General features: G+C 45.8%; 1 protein-coding gene across 1 annotated transcript in view; it reads right to left on the reverse strand.

Annotated features, from left to right (window-relative positions):
* The window catches only part of LOC147887709 (uncharacterized), a 60,636-nt gene that overhangs the window by 20,037 nt on the left and 14,532 nt on the right, over positions 1–26,067 (reverse strand). The window contains exons 5-7 of the mRNA XM_087393567.1: positions 7,786–7,869; positions 7,534–7,691; positions 7,045–7,297 (exon numbers count right to left, since the gene is read on the reverse strand). Coding sequence (XP_087249693.1) covers positions 7,045–7,297; positions 7,534–7,691; positions 7,786–7,869 — 495 coding nt within the window. The remainder of the gene's footprint in view (positions 1–7,044; positions 7,298–7,533; positions 7,692–7,785; positions 7,870–26,067) is intronic.

The raw sequence follows: 26,067 nt of genomic DNA on the forward strand, positions 1-26,067 counted from the left end.
ACTTCGAACTGGTGCCACCATCGTGCTCCCAAGATGATGTCCGCTGCCTGAGTAGGTGCGACCCTAAATGGCCGGCAGTGTATCCACCCTGAGATCTTTAGAGTGGCGGAAGCTACCTGCATGTTGCTCTCTATCTGCTGCCCTGGAAACGCACCATTCAAGGTCATTGGTTCCGTTGGCGTAAGAGGCAACTGAGCCTTCTGAGCTGCTTTGGTGGAGATGATATCCTCCAAATTGCCTAAGTCAGCCAGGATAACAACCTTCTAACCACCGACCTATCCATAAAACTGAAACATATTGGAGAAACTGATAAGGCTTCCCCTTTTGCTGAGCTTCAAGCTCTTGGATGACTACTGTAGTCTGTTATCCTCAATGACTACTGAGGTTGCTGAAGCTATTGCTGAACCACTTGACGCGGCTCCTGTTGTTAGAAGCTTCTGGTAATGCGGGAAATATTTCTTATTATGGCCTGGCACATGACAATGGAAGCATCGGTTCTCTTGGGCAAAGAGTGCTCGTGTTGTATCCAAGTACCCACCATAGGCATTACTGTCCTTTGCCATCCAGCTCTTCTTCTGTTGCCCTCCACCATCACATGGCGTGGAATCCTAGGACTTCTTACTCTTGACCTGCGTGGATCCTTGAACCTTGTGCATGAGCTCAAAGTTCTAAGCAAGCTCGTATGCACACTCATAATCCCGTGGCCTGAAAATTCTGACATACTACTGCATGTCTGTACCCAACCATGGAGGAATTTGCTCAGCTTCTCACTAACCTCCAACTACAACTGTATAACACCTGAGTGAACTCATTGGCATAATGATTCATCGTCTCTGTGTCACCTTGGCGTAGCTCGTAGAACTCACTTTGGAGCTTGTCCAGGTACTGCGGTGGCAGGTTCTGTGATTGAAGATCTTTCACAAATTCCGTCCAGTTGTAAAGAGGTGTCTCCTCGTCTGCATCGTAGTGGTCCTTCTGCCACTTGAGCCACCGGGTGACCGCCTTGTTAGTAGAAAAGATAGGGTTTTGTCACTTAGACAAAACCCCTCACTTCTCTTTTGTACTCATTTTAGTCCACTATTCAGCAGACTTACGTTCAGCTCACTCTCTTGCTCACTCTTGCTCTCCTTTTGTTCACACATTGTGCACCTCACTTCCATTTCTCACAAATTACGAGATATTGTCCTTGGGCTATTGTTGATCATTGTATATATTAACACATGGGCAGATCTCTTTCTTGTAAAAATGTATTTTTTCCTTACATCCTCTCCGAAAAGGGTCCACCACATTCTACTACATAAAGGCCCTTATGATTTCTTCCTAGATAAATCTTGGCTAGAGATATCCTACCTTTCCAACCAGTTATGTGCCTCTTTGAGCCATCCTTTTTCTCTTGTGAGGTGCATGGATGCTAGGATGCACCGCTTGTTGTCCTTCGTAGGCATCACTAAAAGATAACTTTTGAACTGATTGAGCCACGAAGTCAACACTAAGGGTCCTTGCTTACCATCATACCATGTGAAGTTGAGTTCCCTCGGAAAGGAAGGCTTGGTTGGAGGTGGAAGTCTCTCCGTTTCTCCCCCTGCTAGTCAGAGTAGAGAAATGAGAAGCTGCCGGTCCCGTTCTTCCTTCTCTTCTTGAGCGGTACATTCTCGAAGCTACTTGGCCTCTTGAGCCTCTCAATCTCTGAGTTCCTTGGCTTCCCGAGCCTCTGGATTGCTTTTCTTCCGGAGCTGCCCGATCGCGTTCTTTTGTCTCCCGAGCTAGCCTCGTTCTCTGACAACTTGCTCACGATCTTCCCGCATCTCCTGAAGCTGGATCATGCGGGTGAAGAGAGCCTCGGATTGTTGTTGCTGCATCTGCATCATAGCCTGCAACATGGCTATCATGGTGGACATGGAAGTGCCTGCATGGTTCTATGGTGGGGGGGGTGGTGGTGGTTGAGGCACTAAACCCTCCCCCCCTATGTTGCACTGCTCACTGGTGCTCATAGTGTCCTTACCGGATCTCGTTTGGACCATAAAACAATAGAGCTGCCCCTAGACTAACTCTCCCTATCTCAGGAAAGAAAATTGAAGCTACGATACCAATGTAGCCGAGATAGACTATCCTCACTCTCTCTCCTGCTCAAAATCAACTACAACTGCAAGATGATGCACTCAATACACAAAGTAAGCTGTGGATGTGAGTGAGAGAATCAAAGGGAGAGAATGTAGTGGACCTCTGAAGAGGAAATAGATACAACTGAATAATGAATGCCCTTTGGGCTGAATACAACTGTATGAAGGGGCTGAAACCCTCACTGCAAAACTGGAAGACTAGACTACCTAGAGGAGGTGAATCCTCACTAGATCCTTGAAGAGACCCTGTTGGTCTACTGCGGGGAGGCCAGACTCTGCTGTTCTGAAGGCTTGAAGGCCTAAGGAGTGGATGAAGAATGAGGGCCAAAGGCTGCCCTTTTATAGGCTGATAGGTCAGCCTGGCTGACTTGGTCAACGTCGACCGTTGACCTTGGTCAGTGGTCAACGCCAAACCATTGACCAAATCGGTCAAAAAATTAACATCGACCAAAAATGTCACGCGTTGACTTTAGACCAAAAAGTCAACTCTGTTTGTTTACCTGCAATGACGTGGCGTTGACTGTCTGTTAACTATGTGCTGATTGCTGACTGCGTGCGGCATCCTGCATGGCTGTACAGATGCTTGCGTGGCAGTTGACCTGGCTGCCTGCGCTGGCACTAGCTAGCATGGTCACGGGCTTGTGGATGCCTGTGACCCTAAGCCAAGGGCACCCATACACTAGGTACTAATTTAAAGCCACATTGGACCCCTTTTAAAGGGTCCCCTACTTGGACCCAACACCATCCTAGTTGCTAGCTCACGCTATAATCTTGGGGTCTAACTTCACCACTCTGTAAAGTAAATCTTTTGGGATTTTAAGGTAGACCAAGCATTCGAGGTGACAGCTTCTGATTTGCATAAAACTGGGCTTTGTTCTGAGTTGTAAAAAGATTCTCCTTCACAAATTGCTACATATGGTGGCCAAGGAAGCAAAGAACCAAGCGACCAGCAAACCTAGAACCAAGAGGCTGAGAAAGCGAAGGAAGAAGCTGCCCAAGAAACCACTCAAGCCTTTATGTTTTGCATACCGATAGTCCACACAACCTCTCCATACTTGTTAAATTGATCTATGGCCAGAAACTTACCAACAAGCCATCAAGATGAGCAACCCTACTTGGTACTTCGTGTTGGCTTCCATTTATTGGCTTACCCTTTCCAACATGGGATATCCAACCACCCAGGTCATGTGTGGGGTAGTTGCTTGCTATACGCCAACTCCCCTTGCAATGGAAGATTTACCCCGAGAACACAGACACTTGATAAAAAAACACAACCCAATACGTATGTTTACTGAACAGTAAAAAGGGCAACACAGATCTGGAAAGAGACCTCAAATGTACAGCCAAAGATATAATGGTTATAACCAAGTACAAAAACTGTGAACACGTGTACCAACTCTGCTTAGAAGTTTGGGACTGTTGCTCTTGCCAATCTGATCTCACGCTCTCCCTCTGCTGCTGGAGTGCCAGCCGACTTGCCCTACAGTTAGGCAGACCCAGATTGGACAAGTTGGGCCTGAGATCCACCCAACTAGACCTGGCTGCTGACCAGGGTCTGTGGTTCAGCCAACCAGGTGCTCGACCCACCTCCTGTAGTCTTCTGGCCGCCCTCCTATATGCTGCTCCAGACCTGCTGTTGGAACAGCCCAACCAGCCTGCCATTGGAGCCTGTTGCTGACACAGTTACGGACAAGTACCAGGTCCTGCACCAGCCACCATTGAGGCTGCCCTAAAACTAATACAACAGCAGCGTCCATGTACTGCCAAGTGGCAGCCAATCTACTGCCTACATGGCAGCCCTAAACATTCTCTATCTATCCCATCTCACACTGTATGTCATCCTTCCCCATGTCCTCTTCATAGGGGGGCTCACAATTGGGGAAATGACCCTATATTCTAACATTATGGACAACTGTCACTATACATGATGTTGATTATGCGCAAATATCACATGATGTGATGTCCAAAACATGTCTCAATCTTTGGTAAACCTGAGGCCAAACTCACTTAAGCTCTTTGTTACCCTTACTATTTGTCTCAAGAAGTCACTAGACTTGGACTAAGGGATTGGACCGCTTTACTGTTCATTCTTTCTTCCCTTATCCTTGGAAAGGTTCCATAAGGAACAACCTGACCAAACACATGGTAGTAGACAGCTTATGCAAATACTTGTGCCTTTTAGCACATATGAAGAATGGGTATCGGCCCACATTGGGTCACACACAACATCAGAAGTATAAGGTCAATGGCCCACATTTGAATGCTCCACAAGATAACACTATGACGTTTATCATGGTATGAACCAAAAAAGCCCATAGCATTAAATGCATGCGTGATTGTATGCTGTATTCCAAACCTACATAATCACAAAGAATAGATTACACCAACTTGGCCCTACAATGGGGGAAAGAGCACCCTTGCAAGAGAATTTGTTGCTAGTTGGCACCAATGTAGTAAGAAATGCCATGTTATGGTAGACATGGGCCTATCAACCAATGATGAAGAAAAAAAATCACTCATTGGATTATTTCTTAAATGATTTTTTCAATAAATTGTTTAAATCAATTTCAATCACCGATTTATATTCCTTGCAAATCCTTGGGTATCTTCAATATGTTATACATTGCTTTATGTCATGGTAAAATGCTGTTTAACTAGTAACCCTAGTTAGGTCCCAAAACTACACTTTTAGTGTCCAAAACATTTTTTTATAATCTTTCGGCTGTTATATTTATAAAAGTTTCTTTTTTAAATCCTAGGTTGCATCAAGATACAAGTGGTTAACTGAGCTTAAAGCGCTGAGAAAAATGCACATCGACATAGTGAAAAGGGATATGTCGGGGAAATAGGGTCAACTCCCCACAAGTAAGACCCCATACGAGGAGACCACAGGGAAGAGACAGCTATAGAAGATTACTGTGCATGACGAGGGACAAAGAGGCTGCTTTATGATTAGCACATTGGCAGTCGTGTGATCCTCCTTTAGCTTAATTGGACCCTCCACATGAGGCTTGACACTGTCATGGAGCTACCCTTCATTGGGGCTGCCCTTCGCCCTGTTTGGACGGATCAAGGGTTAGGGTTAAGCCCAGCAAATAGCCCAGTATATAGGCACATTATGGGACCCCAAGTGCAGATTTGGTCGGCCATTACGGGCTTGCTAGACTTGCTGGTTTGTCAGGTCAGCTGACCCACAAGACAGGTCGTCACTATGATTGACTTATTCACAGGCTGCATCGGCAGTGGCCAGGCCTTATTTGGAGGGCATTCAGTCCTATGACAGGTCTCCCTGCCTCCAGTGCGGTAGGGCGGGGGGGCGCAGATGTACAGCATATCAACCCTTCAGAAGTGCATACCGAAGCACTAGAGAGGGCAGTTGCAGGGTGCAACAAAGGCATCAACAAACAGAGCATTCCAGGCTCCAGCAGCTCTTAGCTTAGTGTAAACTTGTCAAAAAAGCATAAAGGGAGCTGACAAACGCACTTTGGGCCACTCGAGAGCTTATTTGAGAGGCACACAGCAGGAGGAGAGAGCAGGAGTATCGGTCAACACTAGGAATTCTGAGATCTAGCACCAGGAGCAGCAGCATACTGCCGTCCACATGGAGTATGCTGTGAGTTCACTTTTGTATTCAGTTTGGTCTTATTTGTGGACAAAACTATTCATGTTTTGGTTTTCGATATCTCGCTGTCTAATTCCAGATCTGAGCGTGGAGTTTCTACATGCATGCGTGCATACTTGAGTGGAATCCATTTCAAGTAGTGATCATGCGGTTTAACATATTTAAGCTGCACATAGTGGTTTGGGCTTGTCCTAGAAGCAAGTCTCATTCACTGTCAATCTCTAACGTGATATCAGAGGCAAAAATGGCACTTGTTTTCAAAACCCTGGAGGATCTACATGCATCTACATCAACTAAGGATAGAGGCCCTGCAAGATTGAGGTGACAGTTCAGTTCAGTGTGTTTGTGACACGTGTGTTCTGTTCAAACAAAATCAAGACGTTGAAGTCATCTACAACATGCCATAGCATCCAGCTCGATTATAGCAAACGTTGGCAAGGCTGGAAAGTTGGTCTCCGATCTGGCAAGTAAAGATTTGGAGTCATCAAGTGGGCAAGAGAAATATGGGAAGCAACTGAAGGAACACACAGATGTCATGGATTCCATGAGGAAAGTTACCACCAGATCCAGAAAAAGTCAAGGTGTGGAGGTTGAAGGATGTTGTCACACTGATAAAATATTGGCAGATATTACATCATTTGTTGGTACCATCCATAATTTAGTCCCATCAAGACCTGAGGGCTCCATCAAGACTCCCAATCAAGATCTACACTACAAAATACTCTGAGACCATTCTGTGGTCATTCTGGTGAACCTGGTGTTTCATGTTCAGATGGAGCACATGAAGGTGGTGAAATCCTTTCCAACGCTTACATTCAAAGGCATCACGTGGAGGCATTAGGGAGCTCGAATGCATCAGACTTCTCGTCTTTACCAGTAATTTGCTTGCCCTGTTGTTAGCTGCAGTGACAAATAATCCACTACCCCTCCTGAGGGAGGAGACGCTTTGCACAATGGGAGAGACACTGGAACCTGCCTGCTCATTCGTGTTTGCATCTTGTTTGAGGAAGGAAGAGAGAAAAACCTAAAAGAAAGCGAAGCACTTAGCTTGCAAGGCTACACTTTTGTTCTCGTCAACATACACACATGTGCTGCCACCCTAGGTTCCCAAAAGCTTCCGTATATACATTCATAAAAAGCTATACATAGGTATAATACAAATAGATAAATACATCATACCTATACGAAAAGCAAACAACACATTGTACTATGCATGTTGCAACAGCTGAAACATGATACAGCTGTCAAATAAAAGGTCAACTTGATATTTTTTCACGAAAAATGGTAAAAAAGAATATTTACCCCAATGCCAAGTGATTGTCTTGTCTCAATCCCCAGAATTCCAGGCTTCAAATCATCAAATTTGCCACCAGGAGAACTCTGATAGTATCTAGATGCTGTACGAGGTCCACTGCCAGATCCCCTTTTCTCTGATAACAATTTGCGGGCATTATTTATGGCAGCATTGTCACGCGGTCGTGGACACTCTTTAACAGAATGACTATATGATCCACAATTAAAACATCTTGAATCTTCACTTGGGCGTTCCAGACACCTAATTAGCCAAACAGACAAAAGTCAAATGTGACCATTAGTCTCAAATCAAAAAAATTCAACAAAACTCTGAACTAAAAGCAACTGCACCTGAACTCAAGGACAGACACTATACCTTAAACACTCATAATTAGTATTGAATTTTAAATAAAGCTTGAGAAACTAAGCTTCAATTTAAAATAATCTCAAAAGCCTTTGGACTAAGGCATTCAAATGGAGTGCACTAGAAGTGGATACCCTTCCATGGACAGTTCCGTCTCTTGAGATATCAGTGCTCCAGTACCTGCCCGATCATACAATGGTACCTCTTTTTCTCTGTCCTGGCTACCAGGTGTAGAGTCAAGTACAGCATTCTCTGTGCGAGCCTGTTTTGAAGGCTTGTCCATCCAAAAAGACTGAAAAAAGACAATTGTGTGTACATTATTACAAGATATACATGCTGCTGCAATTTGAAAACCAGTCTCCTCTCTATCGGACCGCTAACCCTACCACAGTCGACTTGCTTTCTCCTCCAACTTGCAAAGCTGGGAAATACATTTCATCGCCACTCTCCAAACATTCTTTATCGGCTTCCTGAAGAAAGAGCAAAACACACATTCTATCAGTGCACACAATGTTGAACATAGAAGTCGTAAGTGCACAAGAAAAATATACCATCTTGCTTCAAAAAAGAAAGAAAATCATTTCAGAGCTATCAAATTAAACAAGAACTTGAACTGATGTTGCCATTTCCAACACTTGAGTCCATTCTATGAGAGTTAAAAGGCACGTCCATGCATGGAAATCCTGTTTAATGCTCCGAAAGACAGCAAGCTGTCAAATTGCAGAGAAAATGAAGTAGAAAGAGCATGCAGATATAAAGAAGAGCCAAGGCCTGAGGGCTAGAATGGAACAGCCTACCAAAACCTAAGACTTTTGATCCAGGCTCAATGCTACCAAGACAGAGACTGGTTCCTCAGGCAGCACTGTCTCAAAAAGTAAGAACTTGGCAGTCTGGTGGAATCCAGGGAATAGGATTTAGATATACAACTCCAGGCCAGGTACCTCGCTAACAGGCAGAATAGGCCAGCTTTATTGCTTGCTCATGGTTTGTCCTAGTTGACCAGCCCAACCAACTGATTATGACAATAGAGCTACAGTTCCACGCAGTAAGTTGTAATGCCTATGTATGTACTAAAGAGTATACACACTCCTACCCACTCAGTGAGAGCAAAAGATGAAGATGGAAAACTCGTGATAACCTACTCTGTCGGATAATGGGTACCGACGAATCGGGAGTACAACCTATCGAGGGTGGCCAAGAACTGGTGACACCTGGTCTCATGAAATACAACCTCAGCTACTCATAGAAAGAAATGGAGTTAAGGCGTGTCACATGCACCAGGGTCAAGCCCAGGTGGCAGTGACAACGAGCTGTCTAGCCTGCCTAAAATGGCCCAAAAGGGCCTGGTTTTTTAGGCAAGGGCCAGCAGCCTGGTCGGCCAAAATCGACCAGCCAGTCGGTTGTGCTGGCCCAAGGTTGGCTGGTTCCCAGCCCTATATAAGGGGCCTTCAGCCCCCCTTTTTCACTCAGTCAGCCTTCCTCAGTTCAGGACTCAGCTCCAGCCAGCATATGTGCGGGGTTTGGGTGTCCTATTTTTGCAGCATAGTTCCATCTCCCGCATGTCGTAGTTAGGGGAGTGGTCTCAGCACAGTTTTGTATGCCAATTTGGCAGCCATGTATAAATAAAGCAGTGTACTATAGTTAGGTAAATCTCATGTGTCTCTCACCGGGTTAGATCATATGGGGACTGCACATCAGGGAGATAGAGGTTGCCATGGTTGGCTCTCGATTCCTCCATGAGGTTGGCAGCAGAGGGAGACGAGCGATGCTGGTATGCACGGACTCACAGATGGTTTGTGAGACTAGGGTTCCACATCAATAGGATACCTCCTTTTCAGTACAGTTTAGATGCCCCTCCGGTACTCCCACCCACCATCCCGATCGGGCCACACACCAACCAGGTCATTCGTGAGGATCTCCTACAGCTACACACCTTTAGGACCTGGTTGGAGCCGAGGGAGCTTCCAGTGAAGCTGAGTTTCTACAGAGATTATTGTCTTCGTATTTCAGAGGAGGGATTCATAGTGTACTACGAGATCTGAGGTCGCTACCATTGCCCCTTTAGAGACAGCTCCCGGCTCCTTTCCAGATTCCTCGCCTACCCAAATCAGAGATGCCTCGCGGCCTTCATTCACGAGGGGGTCTGACACAGAGAGTACTTACTCAGGCGACGGGGCTTGGCCACATCATCAGACACCTCTCAGAGTAGGATCATAGAGTTCTTCCCATCGAGTGACATTGATCATCCAGTCTCTAGCCGCAGACGTGACAGAGACCCCGACCCGACGAACGCAACACGACACACGAGAGATCGAGGGGACACAGATCACTCTGGGGGACCTCCCGTCATTGTTTAGACCCAGGATACGTCCAACGGGAGTCACGGTGGCTCTAGTCTTGTGTCGAGCCTCGTCCAGGAGACCGAGACGTACAGCACCCCTTGATGGGCACCGGCGTCCCATCACCGACTATGCACCAGCTAGGGCGACATGACATACGGAGGATTCCGCTACGCTCCAGTCCTTTCTTTTCATTGTTACATCCAGATGTATTTGATTTGATTATGTATGATCAGACTTAGGATTCAACATGGGTGATGATGCTCGTTTCAGTAGCTCCACCCTTACTGTGATTTGTATCAGGTTTTCTTTCAGTCTCATAGACCCATCTGTCTTCCGAAGACTCTAATAAAATTTCTTTCGTTCTTTTTCATGCTTGAGTTAGCCTTTTATATTCATCTATTTTCCGCACAGCAAGTCTCCACATGTTACATTGGTATCAGATGAGAATGGCTCTTTCTGGCCTAAGTTAGGTTGGAGGGAGTCCTGGCAGTAAAGCTTAGTTATGGAGACTCAGATACCATCTATTTTTGTATTTTGTCCATATCTTGGACTAGTGCAGCCCGCTATCCTGGACTAGTGCACCCTGGACTTTGTCCCTATCTTGGACTAGTGCACCCCGCACTAGTGGTACTTCCATACTCCATTATCCTCTCCCTCCCAACCTTCATCGCGCATCCGGTCGGCTCTTGTCTTCCACCGTATGCGTTTACACCTTGCGGATAAAGGTTAGGGGGGGAATTGTTTTTACTCTAGCAGTTGATGGGTCTTCCAGCCTTCCATCAGGGACCTGTCCACTAGAGCAGCTCTTAGGCAAGCAAGATCATCTCCTTGAGCAGAATATGCTCTTTTCTGAGCAGCCCGAGCAGAACAAGACAAGGAGGATGTAACGACATTGGACCGGTGTCAGCTTCTCTTGGAACAAGAAATCTGTGAGGGGGCTGTTGGGGACAAAGGAAGCCCAGCATGAGTGATGGAAGAGCAAAAACGAGATGCCGTATTGAAAATGCTGCAACAACAAGTGGAGGCTCAAGAGTGAGCCAATATGACAAAACCCTAGGGCTAAATGCCCTAACTGGACTAAGTGTCGTAACTAACCTAGATGGTACCAATAGTCCTGACTGACTATAACTAGGCCTACAAGGCACATACCAAGGAATGAGTGGCACCTATGGATAGCCCATAGAATGGCCTACAAACCCCCCTCCATGGTATGGGCTGAAGTATCCTGGACATGGCTCAAGATACCTGAAAATCTAATGTCATGGTTGCACATGTTCGTCCTACAGGGATATAGCAACCTATGAATGTACAGAGTACAACAGATCAAGTTACAAAAGGTACTAAGTTTAAAGCTTGCCAAAAGGCCTCAAAATTAGGTCAAGGTAGAGCCTTCGTTAAAAGATCTACCAAGTTGTCTTCAGTGGGAACATAAGACAATTGAATATCACCTGCTCATAATCGCTCTCTGACATAGTGATAGTGAACCTCAATATGCTTTGTGCGAGCATGGAAAACAGGATTCCGTGCAACAACCAAAGCACTCTGACTATCAGTGAAGATGACAGTAGGCGGGGTTACCAGTAGGTTCGGCCAGGTGTAGGGCTGGTAGGGCTGGTTCCAGCCAGCCTACCATGCCTAGAAATGGTAGGGAAAAAGGGGGCTGGACCTTGCATATATAAGAGGGCATCAGCCCTTGAAGTAAGGACCAAAGCCCTAGTTTTGTGGGCTAGTGGCCCTGGTTAAGTGAGCCCTTTTAGGGCAGTTTTAGAGCAGCCTGGTCGGCCTGATTGGGTCAGCCAGATTCAGGCTGCTGGTCGGTTTTTTGGGGAAGGCCTTGTGCCCTATAAAAGGAGGGCCTCCAGCCCTCATTCAACATCTCCTTGGAGCAGCCCTTAGGACAGCAGACAGGAGCAGCAAAGGGGGAGCCTTAGGCCTACATTCAGGAGGACAAGGTGACCCAGGAGAAGCTGCAGACTGAGCTAGAGTGGCAGCCCACCTAGACTGGCTTCCGGACAGCGAGGTGGAAGGGATCTAGACAGAGAGTCTACATATGCTCGAGGTGGAGCACCTGGGCTCAGAGATCTAGAAGTGCCAAGCTTATAGTAGAAGGACCTTTTGGTATTGTATCCTGTCCTAGTTTCTGGACGGATGGAAATATAAAGTGTTGCTTCTATATTTGTCTTTGAGCATTGTCTATTTACTGGCTTGCACATCTATGCACATAAGTTAAGAAGTTTGTGATTCCACACCCCAGAACACACTGTGTGAGCTCCTGGGCTATTCTATCAGTCTTCCGCTGTGCGTACCCTCTGTTGGGTCATTTCTAACAGTTTCAGCCACCTCTTTAACGAGGAGCTGAACACCATTAAAGAACAATTGCAGCAGCTCACAAATGCAAAGGGGACGTCAAAGGAAGGATGCAAGACCATTGAGATGCTGAAATCAGAGAATGAACAACTCAAAAAGGAAATGGCAGCTTTGCAAACAACAGTACAAGGGAAACATGAAACAACAGTACAAGGGAAACATGCCGAGTTCACACAACAAATCACGAAGGCGAAAGCAGATATACTTGCATTCCCAACTCAGTGCCTCTCGTACAAGTGATGCCGTAGGTGTAGGTACCCTTCAAGTACCTTAGCACCCTCATTCCTGCGTCCCAATGGGCCTTCTTGGGTGTGGCGGAGAACTCATAGAGCAATCCAATTGCGTAGGAAATATACGATCGGGTATTGGTGAGGTAAAGCAAACTCCCCACCAAACGTCGATACAGAGATGAATCAACCACTTGAGATGGATCACACACACTCAACTTCAGACCAGTTTCCATGGGAGTCACTGCTGCTTTGCAATTTTCCATATGAAAACGTTTGAGCAGTTCCCTGCAATATTTTTCTTGTGAAATAAAGATACAGCTCTTTCCTTGCTTCACCTCAATCCCAAGAAAGTAGTGAAGTATGCCTAAGTCAATCATCTCGAACTCCTCCATGAGAAGTCTCTTGACATGAGCAATCTTCTTCGTATGATCCCGTGTAATGATGAGGTCATCCACATATAGAATCAATACTAGCCGCAAATCCCCCTCTGTGTCAAATAAAGATTTGCCTCTAATGGACTCCGCTGAAGCCCGATCTTCTGAAGGAAAACATCTATCCGCTGGTACCAAGCTCCGGGGGCTTGTTTCAGCCCGTAGAAGAAGACCTTCAGTTTGCATACTTTTGATGGGGATCCTGGAATCTGAAATCCTGGTGGCTGTGTCACAGATATCTCCTCCTCCAAGGTACCATTCAAAAATGCAAACTTGACGTCCATCTGAAAAATAGGCCAACTGTAATGAGCAGCCAAGGCAATGACTATTTGAATAGTCACCATCCTAGCGTGGGGGCGAAGGTCTCGTCGAAGTCAAGTCCTTCTGACTGTGCATAGCCTTTCACCACCAATCTCGCTTTGTACTTGTCCAAGCTCTCATCTGACTTGAACTTAAGCTTGTACACCCATTTAGTCCCAATGACCTTCCGCTTGGTTGGTTTGGGCACTAAATCCCAGGTGTCATTTTTCAAAATGGCATCCATCTCTGCCTGCATGGCTTCCTGCCATTCTGGAATATCCCTTGCTTCCTGGAAGAAACGGGGATCCTCAAGCTGAGCCACCATAGCGAAGTTCATGGAGGGAGTCTTCATGTTGCGTTGAGACCGCCGCACTCCGGAACTGCTCTTGGGAATTGTCTGTGACCCATGAGTCTGCTAAAGTCTTTAAATACCATTGAGGTAGCTTCTTCTCCGATGGAGGTGCCTTTTATGGAGTTGCCTTGGCAGCTCGCTCTGGAATAGCATGCTCCTCCTCCTCGAGGTCTTCAGTCGGCTCCACCTCTCGGACGGTGGTCTTGGGTGGGGGTAATGCCGGAAGTTCAGGAACATCTTTTGCAGACTGTGGCTCTGACTCCTCAAAGATGACATCCCTGCTGCTAAGGATCTTCTTCTTTTTCAGGTCAAAAAGGCGATAGGCCTTGGATTTTTCACTGTATCCCACAAAGATACATCTTCGGCTATCGGAATCAAGCTTCGTCCGCTCATCTTTATGCACATGAACAAATGCATTAGAACCAAAAATCTGTAAATGAGATATTGTCGGCTTCTTACCATAGTAGGCTTCATATGGAGTCTTGTCATCAACAGCCTTGGTCTTGGTTCTGTTGAGGATGTGAATGGCAGTGTTCACGGCTTCACCCCAATAAGCTTTCGAGAGATTCCTCCCTCGCAACATGGTCAAACCTATTTTTGTGTGGCGGTCCTGTGCTTTCTCTCAACAACTCCATTCTACTGTGATGTGCGAGTTGTAGTGAGCTATCTTTTGATCCTGTGCTTCTTGCAAAATCCATTGAGCTCAGTAGAAGGTGAACTCTCCCCCTCTGTCGGTATGGAAGGCTTTGATTACCTTTCCGCTCTCCTTTTCTACCTGGGCCTTCCAGTCTTTGAATTTCTCATAAGCCTGAGACTTCTTGCCCAGACAGAATACCCACGTCATGCGACTGAAATCATCCACAAATAAAAGACAATACCGCGAACTTGCAAATGAATTTGTCGACATTGGGTGGTAGTTGTCGGCATGAACCAACTCGAATGGCTTCTTGGCCCGTGATGAGGCCTCCAGTGGGAACTTGTCCATGTGTTGCTTGCCCTCCAAGCAAGCCTTGCAAACACGATCATTGCCTGCAAACAGTGGAAGTCCATCCACCATCTTTGTCTTCTGCATCCCGGCGAGAGTGCCATAGTTGATGTGACCGAACCGCTCATGCCACAATTTGGATCTTCCATGGTCCCCGTGCACCAACAAAGCATTGAGCCGATATAGCCAATGCTCCTCGACTCCTTGATCCACTACCTTTCCGTTTGCCTTGGATATGACAATGACTTTGCCGTTGTCGAATAAGACTGACGTATTGTGCTTGTCCATCTGACAGACAGACAAAAGGTTCTTGCACAAGGTCGGTACATACAGTACACCGAAAATCAGCTCCTCGTTTCTTGCAGTCGTGATGAATGGAATACTACCAACACCCTTCACAAGGCATGTCCGGTTAGCCCCCACAGTGACCTTGGAATCGGGATGCATAACTTCCATGGTTTTGAACAACTCCTTCTTGTTGGACATGTGCTTTGAAGCTCCATTGTCCACATACCAACCTTCCTCTCCTTCACTGACTGCATAAGCTGAGCAGTACTCAGTGATGATGAAGAGAGCACCGGTCATGACGTTTGCCAATTTGGTCTTTGGCTCCTCCTTGGACTTAGACTCCTTGAGATCCGCCTTTTTCTTGTGGCACTCTTTAGCAGAATGACCAAGCTTCTCACAGTAGAAGCACTTCATCTACCTCTTTTTCTATGCATCCTCGGTCTTGCTGTTGTTCTTGGAGTCTTTGAACTTACCCTTGCCAATCTTGTCCCTTGCCATGAGAGCCTTCTCGTCCGATTGAGTAAATAGCTTTTCCCGAGTCTCTTTCTACGATAGTAAAGGGCCAAGCTCCTCGAAGGTGAGAGGCTTGGTCCTCTGTCTTACAGTGAGTCTTGCAGTGACCGTAGTCACGAAATTCTTGAAACTGCGAGGTAGCTTGTGTAATGTCAGCAATGCTAGATGACTTGAGTCTACCTTGTGACCAACTACTGCAAGCTGGTCCCTTACCATCTTGACTTTTGTCAGATGGTCGTGAACATTGTCCGCCTTATTCGTGTCCAGATTGTACAGTTGATGTTGAAGAATCAGAATACGAGATGTGTTGTCTATTTCATACAAATCCTTCAGAATAGCCTACGCCTCTACAGACGTCTCAGCCATCTAGATGTGCGGAAGAACAGAGTCCGCCGTGGTCAAGATGATTAATGCTAGGGAGTGGGCATCTCTGTCTTCCCAATTCTCAAGATCTTCTCCATCTACTGGAATGAGAATCTTCCCCTTGCTGTCCAGCATATCTTCCAGACCCCCGTTGTCAACTTCCACGACTTCCGAGCCACTAAATGGCTCCGGATTTTCACCTTCCAGATCGAGTAGTTCGACCCATCTAGCTTCACTGACTCTCCGAAGTTCGGGATGGTGAATGAGAGAAATCTGGAGGAGGAAGGAAGAAAGGGCCTGAAGAGGCAACAGTAGAATCCTTGTCCTCCATCCTTGCTCTAATAAAGAACAGCAAACTGAAAACTGAAGTTGCAGTAGAGAACTTGACCACGCAGCAAACCTGAGTGTCGATTGGAGTCGCCTACTTCAAACAGACGGAGAGAGAGAGAGAACAAAACTTAAATATATTCCTCCACAATAGTGGGCAGACAAAAGCTCAAGAGAAGAGCATATACAACAACCAACAGATGTTGTCCAAGATGCTGAGCCTAACTTCTCTTTGCGCGCTTGCCTGTGCAAGGCTTGTCTGTGCAAGTGATGAGAAAAGTGTGGGGGGGGGGAGGGGGTTTTTATAGCAGGGCAGCCAGCTCCTAGAACTGGCCGACTTTCCAGTCAATTCAGTCTGTAGAAACCGAGCCCCAAAAGGGCCTAGATGGCTGCCTTGTGGTCGGTTTTTTGGGCCAACATAAGGCCCCATATGCAGGGCCTTTTGGGCTGCTGCTGGTTGCTGCTGATGTGCTGTATAGGTGCCCCCGCATGGGCCTGGCGCAATCCTCCACGTAGGCTGCTGGCGCAATCCTCCACTCAGCCATGTACCCTCAGCCCTTTTCCTCTACAGTCTCCTGCCCCCTTGTCCCCTCCAATCAGGGGCTCACAGGTGGGGCAGTGACATTTCTAATAAACAAGACTTGACGGGACTTGAGAACAGTAAGGTGATGAGCTGGGCTGAATCAGCCCTTTCTCCAAGAGTTCATTAACTTGACTCATGATCTCCTCCTACTGTGCCGTATCGACCTGTAAGGTGGTTTGTTAGGTGGACTACTACCAGGTATAATATTAATCCCGATTCCCATGGTCCTCTAGCCTTTCTAGCGGAAGCTCACTAGGAAATTCATTCGAAAAGCAATCTGAAACTGAAACAGCCCTCTCTCTCTCTGAACAAGCAAAAGTATGCTCTTCATTCACTGGAGCAATCTCAATAGCAAAAACTATGTGCGCAGAAATATGACTTTTTATTACAGAATTTATGGCAGAAGCCGTTACAACTGGGACAGGTTCCCCTTTCAATTTTGCATCAATTACATGGGTCTTCCCTTTATGACAAACTGTAATTTTTATCTTTTTGGCTTCTATCACTCCATCCAAACGGTGCATCCATGGAATTCCCAGAAAAACATCACAATCGGAGAGAGGCGTAATATAGGAGTGACAGGAGTGCTAAACTCTGGATTTGCCATGTCAGCTTCACAACTCGGCCCCATCTCATCTGCACGGATCCCCAATCTAGCCACCATATCTGGAGAAATAAAATTGGCCTTGACGCCAGGATCAAAGAAGATGAGGGCTGTTTGATCCCGAATCTTACCCCAAGCCCTGCATAACTCCATTTCTTCACCCTGGGGCTGTTCACTGATTACATCTTGCATTAAACCAACCATGGTCTTTAATTTCTTTCCCTTCTGATCACTCTTATCTGCATCAGCCTTCTCCTCTTTCCACTGTGGGCAATCCTTGGATATGTGTCCCGGTTCCTTGCATTTAAAGCACTTCTTTTCCTCATACAAGGACTTCTCTTTAGGAGACAAATAAGCAGCCGCCTTCTTATTCTTTTGGCGCTAGCCCACAACAAACGCAGCTTTCTGGCGGTTGGCCTTCTCTATTCTGAAAGGACGAGACCCAAACTTCTTCTCTGAGCTGTCCTTCTTAACCTCATGCTTCTCACCACCCTTGAATCTCGAAGTCCTTCGCTGCATCAGTGCATATGCGGTGTTGGCATTCTCAATTAATTGAGACATGTTAGAAACCTTCGCTTTTGTACAGTAGTAACTGAGCTCCTTTGGTAAGCAACAACAATCCTTCTCCACCATCTTAGAGAAAGTAACCTACCGATAGGAGCTTACAAGCAACAAAGCCGCCCAAAACTTACTATTGTACTTCTCGAGATCTCGGCAATTGTTTGAATTCAGCGCATGCCAAGCAGTTATAATATCAACCTCAAAAGTCGTAGTAAGCCACGCAGATGAGAACACTTGTTTGAAGCCTACCAAGTAGTAGGTGCATTGTTTTGCATAAGCATAGTGATCCACCACTAGAGAGCATTACAGTTCAAAAAACTTGCAGCCCGACAAACCTTAGATGATTCAAAAAGAATTCGTCCAATATACACTGCATCAAACTACTGGAGAAAGGTTAGAGGCTTAAGCTTGTCCTATGTACCAATGAACATCTCAAATTTGCCCGTAGCTCAGGCTTCCTTGTAATCTTTCACTTTCCCTTTCGATGTCAGATTATCATATGCAGGTATCTGAGCAAAGGGCAGGTATATGAGCAAAGGGCACAGCAGCACTCACACTATCTCCCACACCAACACTATGAGGCAAAGCTGAATTATTCAGACCAGCACCTGAATTTTGCATGTTTGGCATAACCATGTTGCCGGCTACTGCATTAGGCATTCCCATTCGCATCACTGGGTTGCACCAACGTTGGCATACATCAAATTCTGTCCCATGGGCTGCAAAGTAGGCTGATACCCCACCTTCTGACTTGCAGGCATACCAGCAAATTGTGGGTGAGGGCTGACCATCACCTGGAAAACTGATCCTCCTCCAAAATAACCCTGTTGCACCAGGAGTGTTATAACCCCTTGCTGTCCAGAAACCATGGACTGAAAATTATTGCCCTGATTCGGCACCGGGATAGCGGTAGATTGCTGCAAACCATGAAGGTTTTGTGAGAGCTGATCCTGAAAGCTGACATGCGGTCTCTTGTTAGCTTCGAACTCCCTATCCGCATCATCAAGCTTCCTTTTCTTTAGCTGTGCATCAGAATTCAGCATCTTCTGAAAGCGAGAGTCGTGTGTAAACTACGTGAATGCACTGATGAAACTCTGCAACTGCACCTTGAATAAATCCACATCCTCCTCATTAGTATTGTCAAACTGATGCTCAGCAACATGCTGGTACTCCTCTCTTGCACTTTGATCATCAATAGGGGTCTGAGACATCCGCTCCTCCTCTTCCTCTTCTATAAGAGTCTGAGATCTTTCCCTGTGAGACATATTTACTAGATAGTATGCTGTTTCCTTACCCTAGTCTGGTGGACTTGCACCAAGCCAACCTCAAGCTCACCTCTTGAAGAAGTTAGGTGGATCCCGGCAATGGAACCATTGAAACCAGCCTTCTTAGATTAAAGGGTGGTGAGATCCACTTTAAGTATAGCATACGCAGTAGATAGCCAAACAATTAATCACCACAAACTTAATCACAAGGAACAAGGACACCAATTGGCCCCACACACCAGTGCCCCTTGTGGTATTTCTTTAATGGTCATAGAAAGCGAAGCGGCTGGGTACAAGGTCTCCTAAAAGCTGCACCACATGCAAACCACTGCCCACAACCTTCCAATATTTTGCACACCCTACAATCCCTGCTCAACCTTATATGGCGAATAGGCACCCAATTACTAGGCAATCTTGCAATCTCCTTGCCAACTAAGTGTGCAACAGAACCCCAAAGGCATCAGCTAACTGTGCACTTCTTGCACGTGCACAACCCAGCGCCCAACCAGCCAAACACGACTGAACAACTCCACAAAAGCCCCAAACAACCAAACTCTGGTACAATCAATCTACCAAGCACTTCCAAACAGGTCGCCCTTATCTGTAGCCCTTCTAGCCACTGCCCAAAAGCAAAAACCAACCCTTCTTGGCGAGGAATCAATCTCAAATGCAATAACCAACCAGCAACTTGTTCGGGAACGGAAAAAACACGCAAAAGCTAGCCTTCCTTTGCCCAAAAACCACAGCAATCAGGTCACCTGGGCTGGAAAGAATAGTTGATTCTGCCCTCGAACAACCCAAAAGCAACTCAAAAGAGATTGCCCAAGCTTGGAAAGCTCCAAAATCAGCAGCAACAGCCTAAAAACTGGTCGAAATCCCTGAAGCAGCTCCTGCCCAGCCTGGAAGCAACCCGCACACCTGTAGCAGCCCCTATGCATCCTGGAAGCAAATCGCAACTCCTAGACAGCCCCTGATCAACTGCGAATTTCCAAGACAGACTCCTGGGCAAATTGTGAATTCTCCTGCAGCTCCCCGGCAACCTCCTGGCAGTTTCACAAGATATACCCAGCAATATCTTGTGAAATCATCAATGAGAGTCATGAAAAACTTATACCCCCCAATGGCATTTGTCCTCATTGGGCCACAGACATCACTGTGTACTAGCTGCAATTTCCTTTGTGAGAGTTTTGGACAATTCTTTTGAAAAGGAAATCGATGCATCTTGCCCAAAAGACAACCCTCACACACATGTTTGGAAACTGTGTGAGTCTGAGGTACATGATTTGCCATCTGCTGTGAATGTAGCTTTGCAAGAGCTCTATAATTGAGATGGCCCATTCTCACATGCCAAAGATGAGTTTCAGCAAGTTGTGAATCTGAAATAGCCAATGCTTCAATAGAAAGTGCAACTGAATGATGATCAAGGTGATAAAGCCCTTTTTGCAAAGTGCCAGTGAGAACTATGGTATTGTCATCACGAAGATCATAAACTAGGCATCTGTAGCCATCAAAAGTAACTCTGAAACCTGAAGTGGCAATTGCTGAAATTGAAATCAAGTTGACTTCAATTCCAGGCACAAAAAGAACATTTGTCAGAGTAACAGGATGGCTTGAAATGGATGTGAGCTGCACATCTCCAATTCCTTTTACAACATATGAAGCATTATTAGCACATGTGACAGTCCCCCCTCGAGGTGCATCAGCTAAAGAATGAAACAACTGTCTGCAAGATGTGACATGCTTGGAAGCACCACTATCAAAGTACCAGGACTGAGCATTATTAGCAGTAAAGAATGCATCAGCTTTGGAGGGATCAAATGAGCAATGGACAGCCCATGCCCAATCATCCTGAAGAGCATGTGCATGTGAAGCATCTTCTGGCTCATGGGATTCAATAGCATGTGAGGCACTAACTGTCAATCCTGCTTTCTTTTTCTCCGAAGCAATGCGCTTCTTGCATTCTGAAATGTCATGTCCAGGCTTGCGACAATAGTTGCATCTTTTCTTCTTTGACTTATCTGCTGTATTTTTAGATGCATGGGAGGAATTGCAGCTGCTATGCGCAGATTTTGGCTTGCCCATAGGCTTGGAAGCCTTGCCTCTTCCTGTCTGCTGTGAAGCAAATGCATGATCAGGAATAATGGCTTGTCTATTAGCTCTACTTTGCTCTTCCTGCAAAAGCAAAGTAACTAGCTGATCAAAAGAATAGTGGTGTACATTACCCATGGCCACTAATTGAAGGGTTGTAGCAAACCCTTGATATGTATCTGGCAGTCCATTCAATGTGGTACTGACAAGCTGTGAATTTGGCACCACCTCATCAATGTTGGCAAGCTGTTCCATGAGGTCCTTGACCTTTGTCAGGTATGCATCCATAGACTCACCTTCATTCATACTGACTTCCTGTAATTGCCTTCTCAAATATGCAACACGAGCTTCATTGCGAATCTGATAGAGAGAAGCCAATTTATCCCAAGCATCCTTTGCTGTCCTGCAAGACCGGATGTGTGGAATAATGATTCTGTTGCATGATAAAGCAATGCATGAATGTGCATTTGCATCTCTTGCATCCCATCTTGACTGTTCTTGAGTTGGAAGAGCAGCAGCATGAGTGCTAGAGGAAGAGGCATCAGGAGGAGTTACCCCTGCAGAAGGACCAGCAGTAGAGGCAACCACTGTAGCATTGGCTGGCCTCAGATCAGCCCTAGAAACAATATTCCACAAATGCTTTGCAACAAGAATATGTTTCATGAGATAAGACCACATCGGATAGTTGGTGCCATCCAACTTATCATCTTCACGAAGAACTCCAAATAAATCTTGATTGTTCCCAGCCATAGCAAATGTGATACCCTGAAAAAGACCTGAAAACCCAAAAGCCTCAAGGCTATCACTGCAAAAACTGGTTGTCCAAAAAATGACAGCAAATATCTGCAAATTTCTGACCCAAATCAAAGGGCAAATGCAGATCTGACCCAAATGTGACTGTGGCAAGCAATGTTCACTGCAAAGACAGCAAATCTGGCAAAAGCATTTTAATGAGGGCAAATAGGCCAAAAAGAGGGCAAATGCAGAAAAGCCCCAAATTTTGCTGAAATTTTTACAAATGTGACCCAATGTATGCAAATCTGGCCCAATGTATAGCCTCAAGGCTTGAAACTGCAAAAATATGAGTTACTGTCCCAAACACCAATTGAAATTGAGCTTCCAGCACAAAAGCCCCAAATTTTGTTGACCTGAGTGATGAGGTGGCACAATGTGACAGTCTTGAACCTGAAATTAACTGAAAACTTCAATTTTTGGAAGGATTTCAGTTGTCAACCTTGTCAAAAGTATTGTATTGACAGGTTGACGGTCCAGATGTCAAAAGCCCTAAATTTTTCTGTTGGAAATTAGGGTTTGGCTTCTATAGACTTTCCATCCAGATCACAACACCTTGCTGCCCTGAGAGACAGCCAAGGTTCAGCACACCTTCTACTCTCCTTCACCTCCAGGATGAGGCCCAAGGAAGTGTCTTCTGGCTGCTCCTGTCTGCTGAGCTGTTGGATAAATTATGAGGCCCAGGGCCTCTCCTTTTATAGGCCCAAAGCCTGGTCAAAATAGCCGACTGGTCAGCCCTATTTTGATCGACTCAGTCTGGCTGAAAACCGACCTGGTTGGCTACCCCTACCAACCCAACCAGGGCCCTATGTAAGAAATCCTAGATTTACTATATTTAGAAATGTGCTAAGGAACAGAAAGGAGACTGAAATAGCAGAGAACAAGGAATATTTGTATTGCTTGAGTGTCTGTAGTGTGTCATCCATATAGTTGGGCCTCTCTTATATAGAGAGTCAAGAGTCACACATGAAAAGGTGTGTACTCCAAATTGTATGTGCATGAAGAGGTGTGTACCCCTTGTGAAGGGTGTGCCCCTTGAAGAGAGGGTACATTACAATGGTAGTGTCTCTTCAATAGAATGTGTCTGTTGGGAAGGGTTGTGCCTCATAGGAAGTGTCCCGTCGAAAGGGCATACCCTTCCACAAGTGTCCATTCATCAAACCATACATAAGTCTAAGGTATAGAGAAAGGAATACATTGAAGGGGAAGGTTAGGAAGAGAAGAACCACGGGGAGAGAGTGAGAGAGAGAGAGAGGACTCCAAACATGCGGGTGTGAAGTGATAAGCCACACCACAAACTCATAGGTTTTATTAGGATTAGGTTTTTCCCCCCTATGACTGTCTTAAGACAGTCATAGTATGACTGTCTTAAGACAGTCATAGGTGTCATATTTTTAATAAAGGGGTGGCAATGTGCCTTTACCCCAACAACCTCCCACCTAAAGGCCAATATGCCTAAGGGGAGAAAAGAATAAAAATTAAGAAGTTGACAGTGCAACGCATTTCTGCAACCGAGACACCCATGATATAGCACCTCCTGCAAATGTGAAAATATAACCGGTAGTAGACTTCCGGTTATCTGCATTCCCTGCATAGTCTGAATTTGTAAAACCATGCACCAATGCATCCTGCCTACCATAGCATATGCACAAGTCTTTGGTACCCTTGAGATACCTCAAGACACCTTTCACTGCTTCCCAGTGCCGCTTGCCTGGATTTGCCATATACCTGCTGATGACTCCCACCGCAAAAGCAATATCCGGACGAGTGGCAACCATGGCATACATCAAGGAACCAACTGCAGATGCATACGGAACCTTGGCCATTTCAGCCTTATCATCATCTGATCTGGGGCTGTCCTTACTGCTGAGTTTTAAATGTGGAGGCAACGGGGTACTAATAGACTTCCCCCCCTCCATTTTAAACCTCTGCGGTACCTTGTCAATGTACTCCTTTTGTGACAGAAACAAAAGTCCCTTGGACCTGTCACGAGTAATCCGCATGCCAAGAATATGGTTTGCATCACCCAAGTCTTTCATATCAAAAGACTTATGCAGTTGTTTCTTCAAAGCACTAATCTCCTGCTGAGATTTGCTGGCAATCAGCATGTCATCCACATATAGAATGAGTAGCATCAAACTGCCATCCTTTGCCCGTTTGGTGTACAAGCAATGATCGGTCTCACACCTATGATACCCTTGGGACTGCATGAAGGCATCAAACTTCTTGTACCATTCTCTTGGTGCCTACTTGAGTCCATACAAGCTCCTTTTGAGCTTACACACAAGCTGCTCTTTCCCTTTAACAGCATATCCCTCTGGCTGACTCATGTAGATCTCATCATGGAGATCTCCGTGAAGAAAAGCAGTCTTCACATCCATCTGACATAAATCCATGTCCTCATGAGCAACAAGAGCTAACACTGCTCTCAAAGTAGTCATCTTGACTACAAGGGAAAAGATCTCATCAAAGTCAATACCTTTCTCCTGCTTAAATCCCTTGGCAACCAATCTGGATTTATACCTCAGTAAAGCATTTGAATCCACTTTGACTTTGTAAACCCACTTGCATGGCAAAACCTTTCTGCCTGCAGGTAGCTGCACCAAGTCCCATGTATCATTTTGAAGTAGGGAGTCCATTTCAGATTGCATGGCTTTCTCCCACTTCCTTTTCTCTGTTCTTCCCATAGCTTCCTTGAAGCTGGAAGGCTCACCACAATCTGTCAGCATGATAAAATCAGCCACATTATTGGCTCTTGGAACAAACCTGTCAGGAGGCCGTTGTACACGGGTGCTCCTCCTAACAAAATGTTCCGGATTAGGCTGCTGTCTAGCCTGTTCGTCATGCATGACGGGTGGCTGTACCACCATATTTGGCTGTTCTACAGCCCCATTTGCTGGCATATCCAGTGGTGCATCATTGGCAAAATTATCTGGCTGATTTCCAGCCTGTATACCCTCTTGAACAGGGTTATCTGCAGCAGCCTGCTGCTGCATATAAATGGGCATTCTTTGCTGTCCAACATCATCATAAATAACCCTCCTGTATTCCACAGGTTGCACGGGTTCCTTGTGTACACTATCCTCTTTAAAGATGACATCATTGCTGCGTATAATCTTCCGTTTAACGGGATCCCATAACCTGTACCCCATTTCACCTTCGTCACCATAACCCATGAAGATGCATCTGAAAGACTTTGGCTCCAGTTTGGTGCGCAGTTCTTTGCGTACATGAGCAAAGCACTTGCAGCCAAACACACGTAAGTGCTTATATGAGGGTGGCTTGCCAGACCACACCTCCTCTGGCACTTTCAACTCCAAAGCCTTGTTTGGCGACCTGTTAATAATGTGAACAGATGTTGCACGGCTTCTGCCCAAAAGCCATGGGGCAATGCAGCATAAGACAACATACATCGAACCTTCTCCTGAATAGTTCGATTCATCCGCTCACTTACACCATTTTGAGATGCATTATGAGGGGCTGTGAGTTCCTGTTTGATGCCCTTAGCTTCGCAAAACTGCACAAAAGCATGTGACACATACTCACCCCCATTATCGGATCTGAGGCATTTCAGCCTGCGACCTGTCCGATTCTCAACCTGAGCGACAAACTTCTTGAAAGCATCTAAGGCATCGCTTTTATGCTTCAAGAAATAGACCCACACTTTGCGTGTGGCATCATCAATAAAAGTAATAAAATACTTTGCACCCCCTAGTGATAACTGTGGCATCTCACACAAATCAGTGTGCACTGGATCAAGCGGTGCTCTATTCTGGGGAGTTCTCCTCTTATGAGGAGTCACAAAATGCTTGCCAAATATGCAATGATCACAAGTAGGCAAATCTGAAAAAGAAAGAGACGGCAGATAACCCAAACGTGACAGTTCTTGCATTCCTTTAACAGACATGTGTCCCAACCGGCTATGCCACAATGAAACCTTTGGCAGCTCGGTTATGGCAACAACATGATTTCCCACACTGGAAACATAAAGAGGGTACAAGGTATCACTCTTATAACCCTCAGCCACTACAACCTGGCCATCAGTAATCACCCATTTGGAATCCCCAAATGTGGTGTGGTAACCACTGTCATCCAACAAGCCAGTGCTAATCAGATTTTTCTTGATTTGCGGCACATGGCGAACACCATCAAGCATAAATGACCGTCCATCAGGGAATACTATCTGTATACTGCCAATCCCTGCAATCTGACATGCATAGTTGTTCCCAAGGTGAACAACTCCATGAGTACCTGTGTAAGAAGTAAACCACTCCTTA

The sequence above is a fragment of the Dipteris shenzhenensis genome, chromosome 22 (genome assembly GCF_047967505.1).
Source record: "Dipteris shenzhenensis isolate YYH24624 ecotype China chromosome 22, Dip_SZ_1.0, whole genome shotgun sequence".
Taxonomy (NCBI): Eukaryota; Viridiplantae; Streptophyta; class Polypodiopsida; order Gleicheniales; family Dipteridaceae; genus Dipteris; species Dipteris shenzhenensis.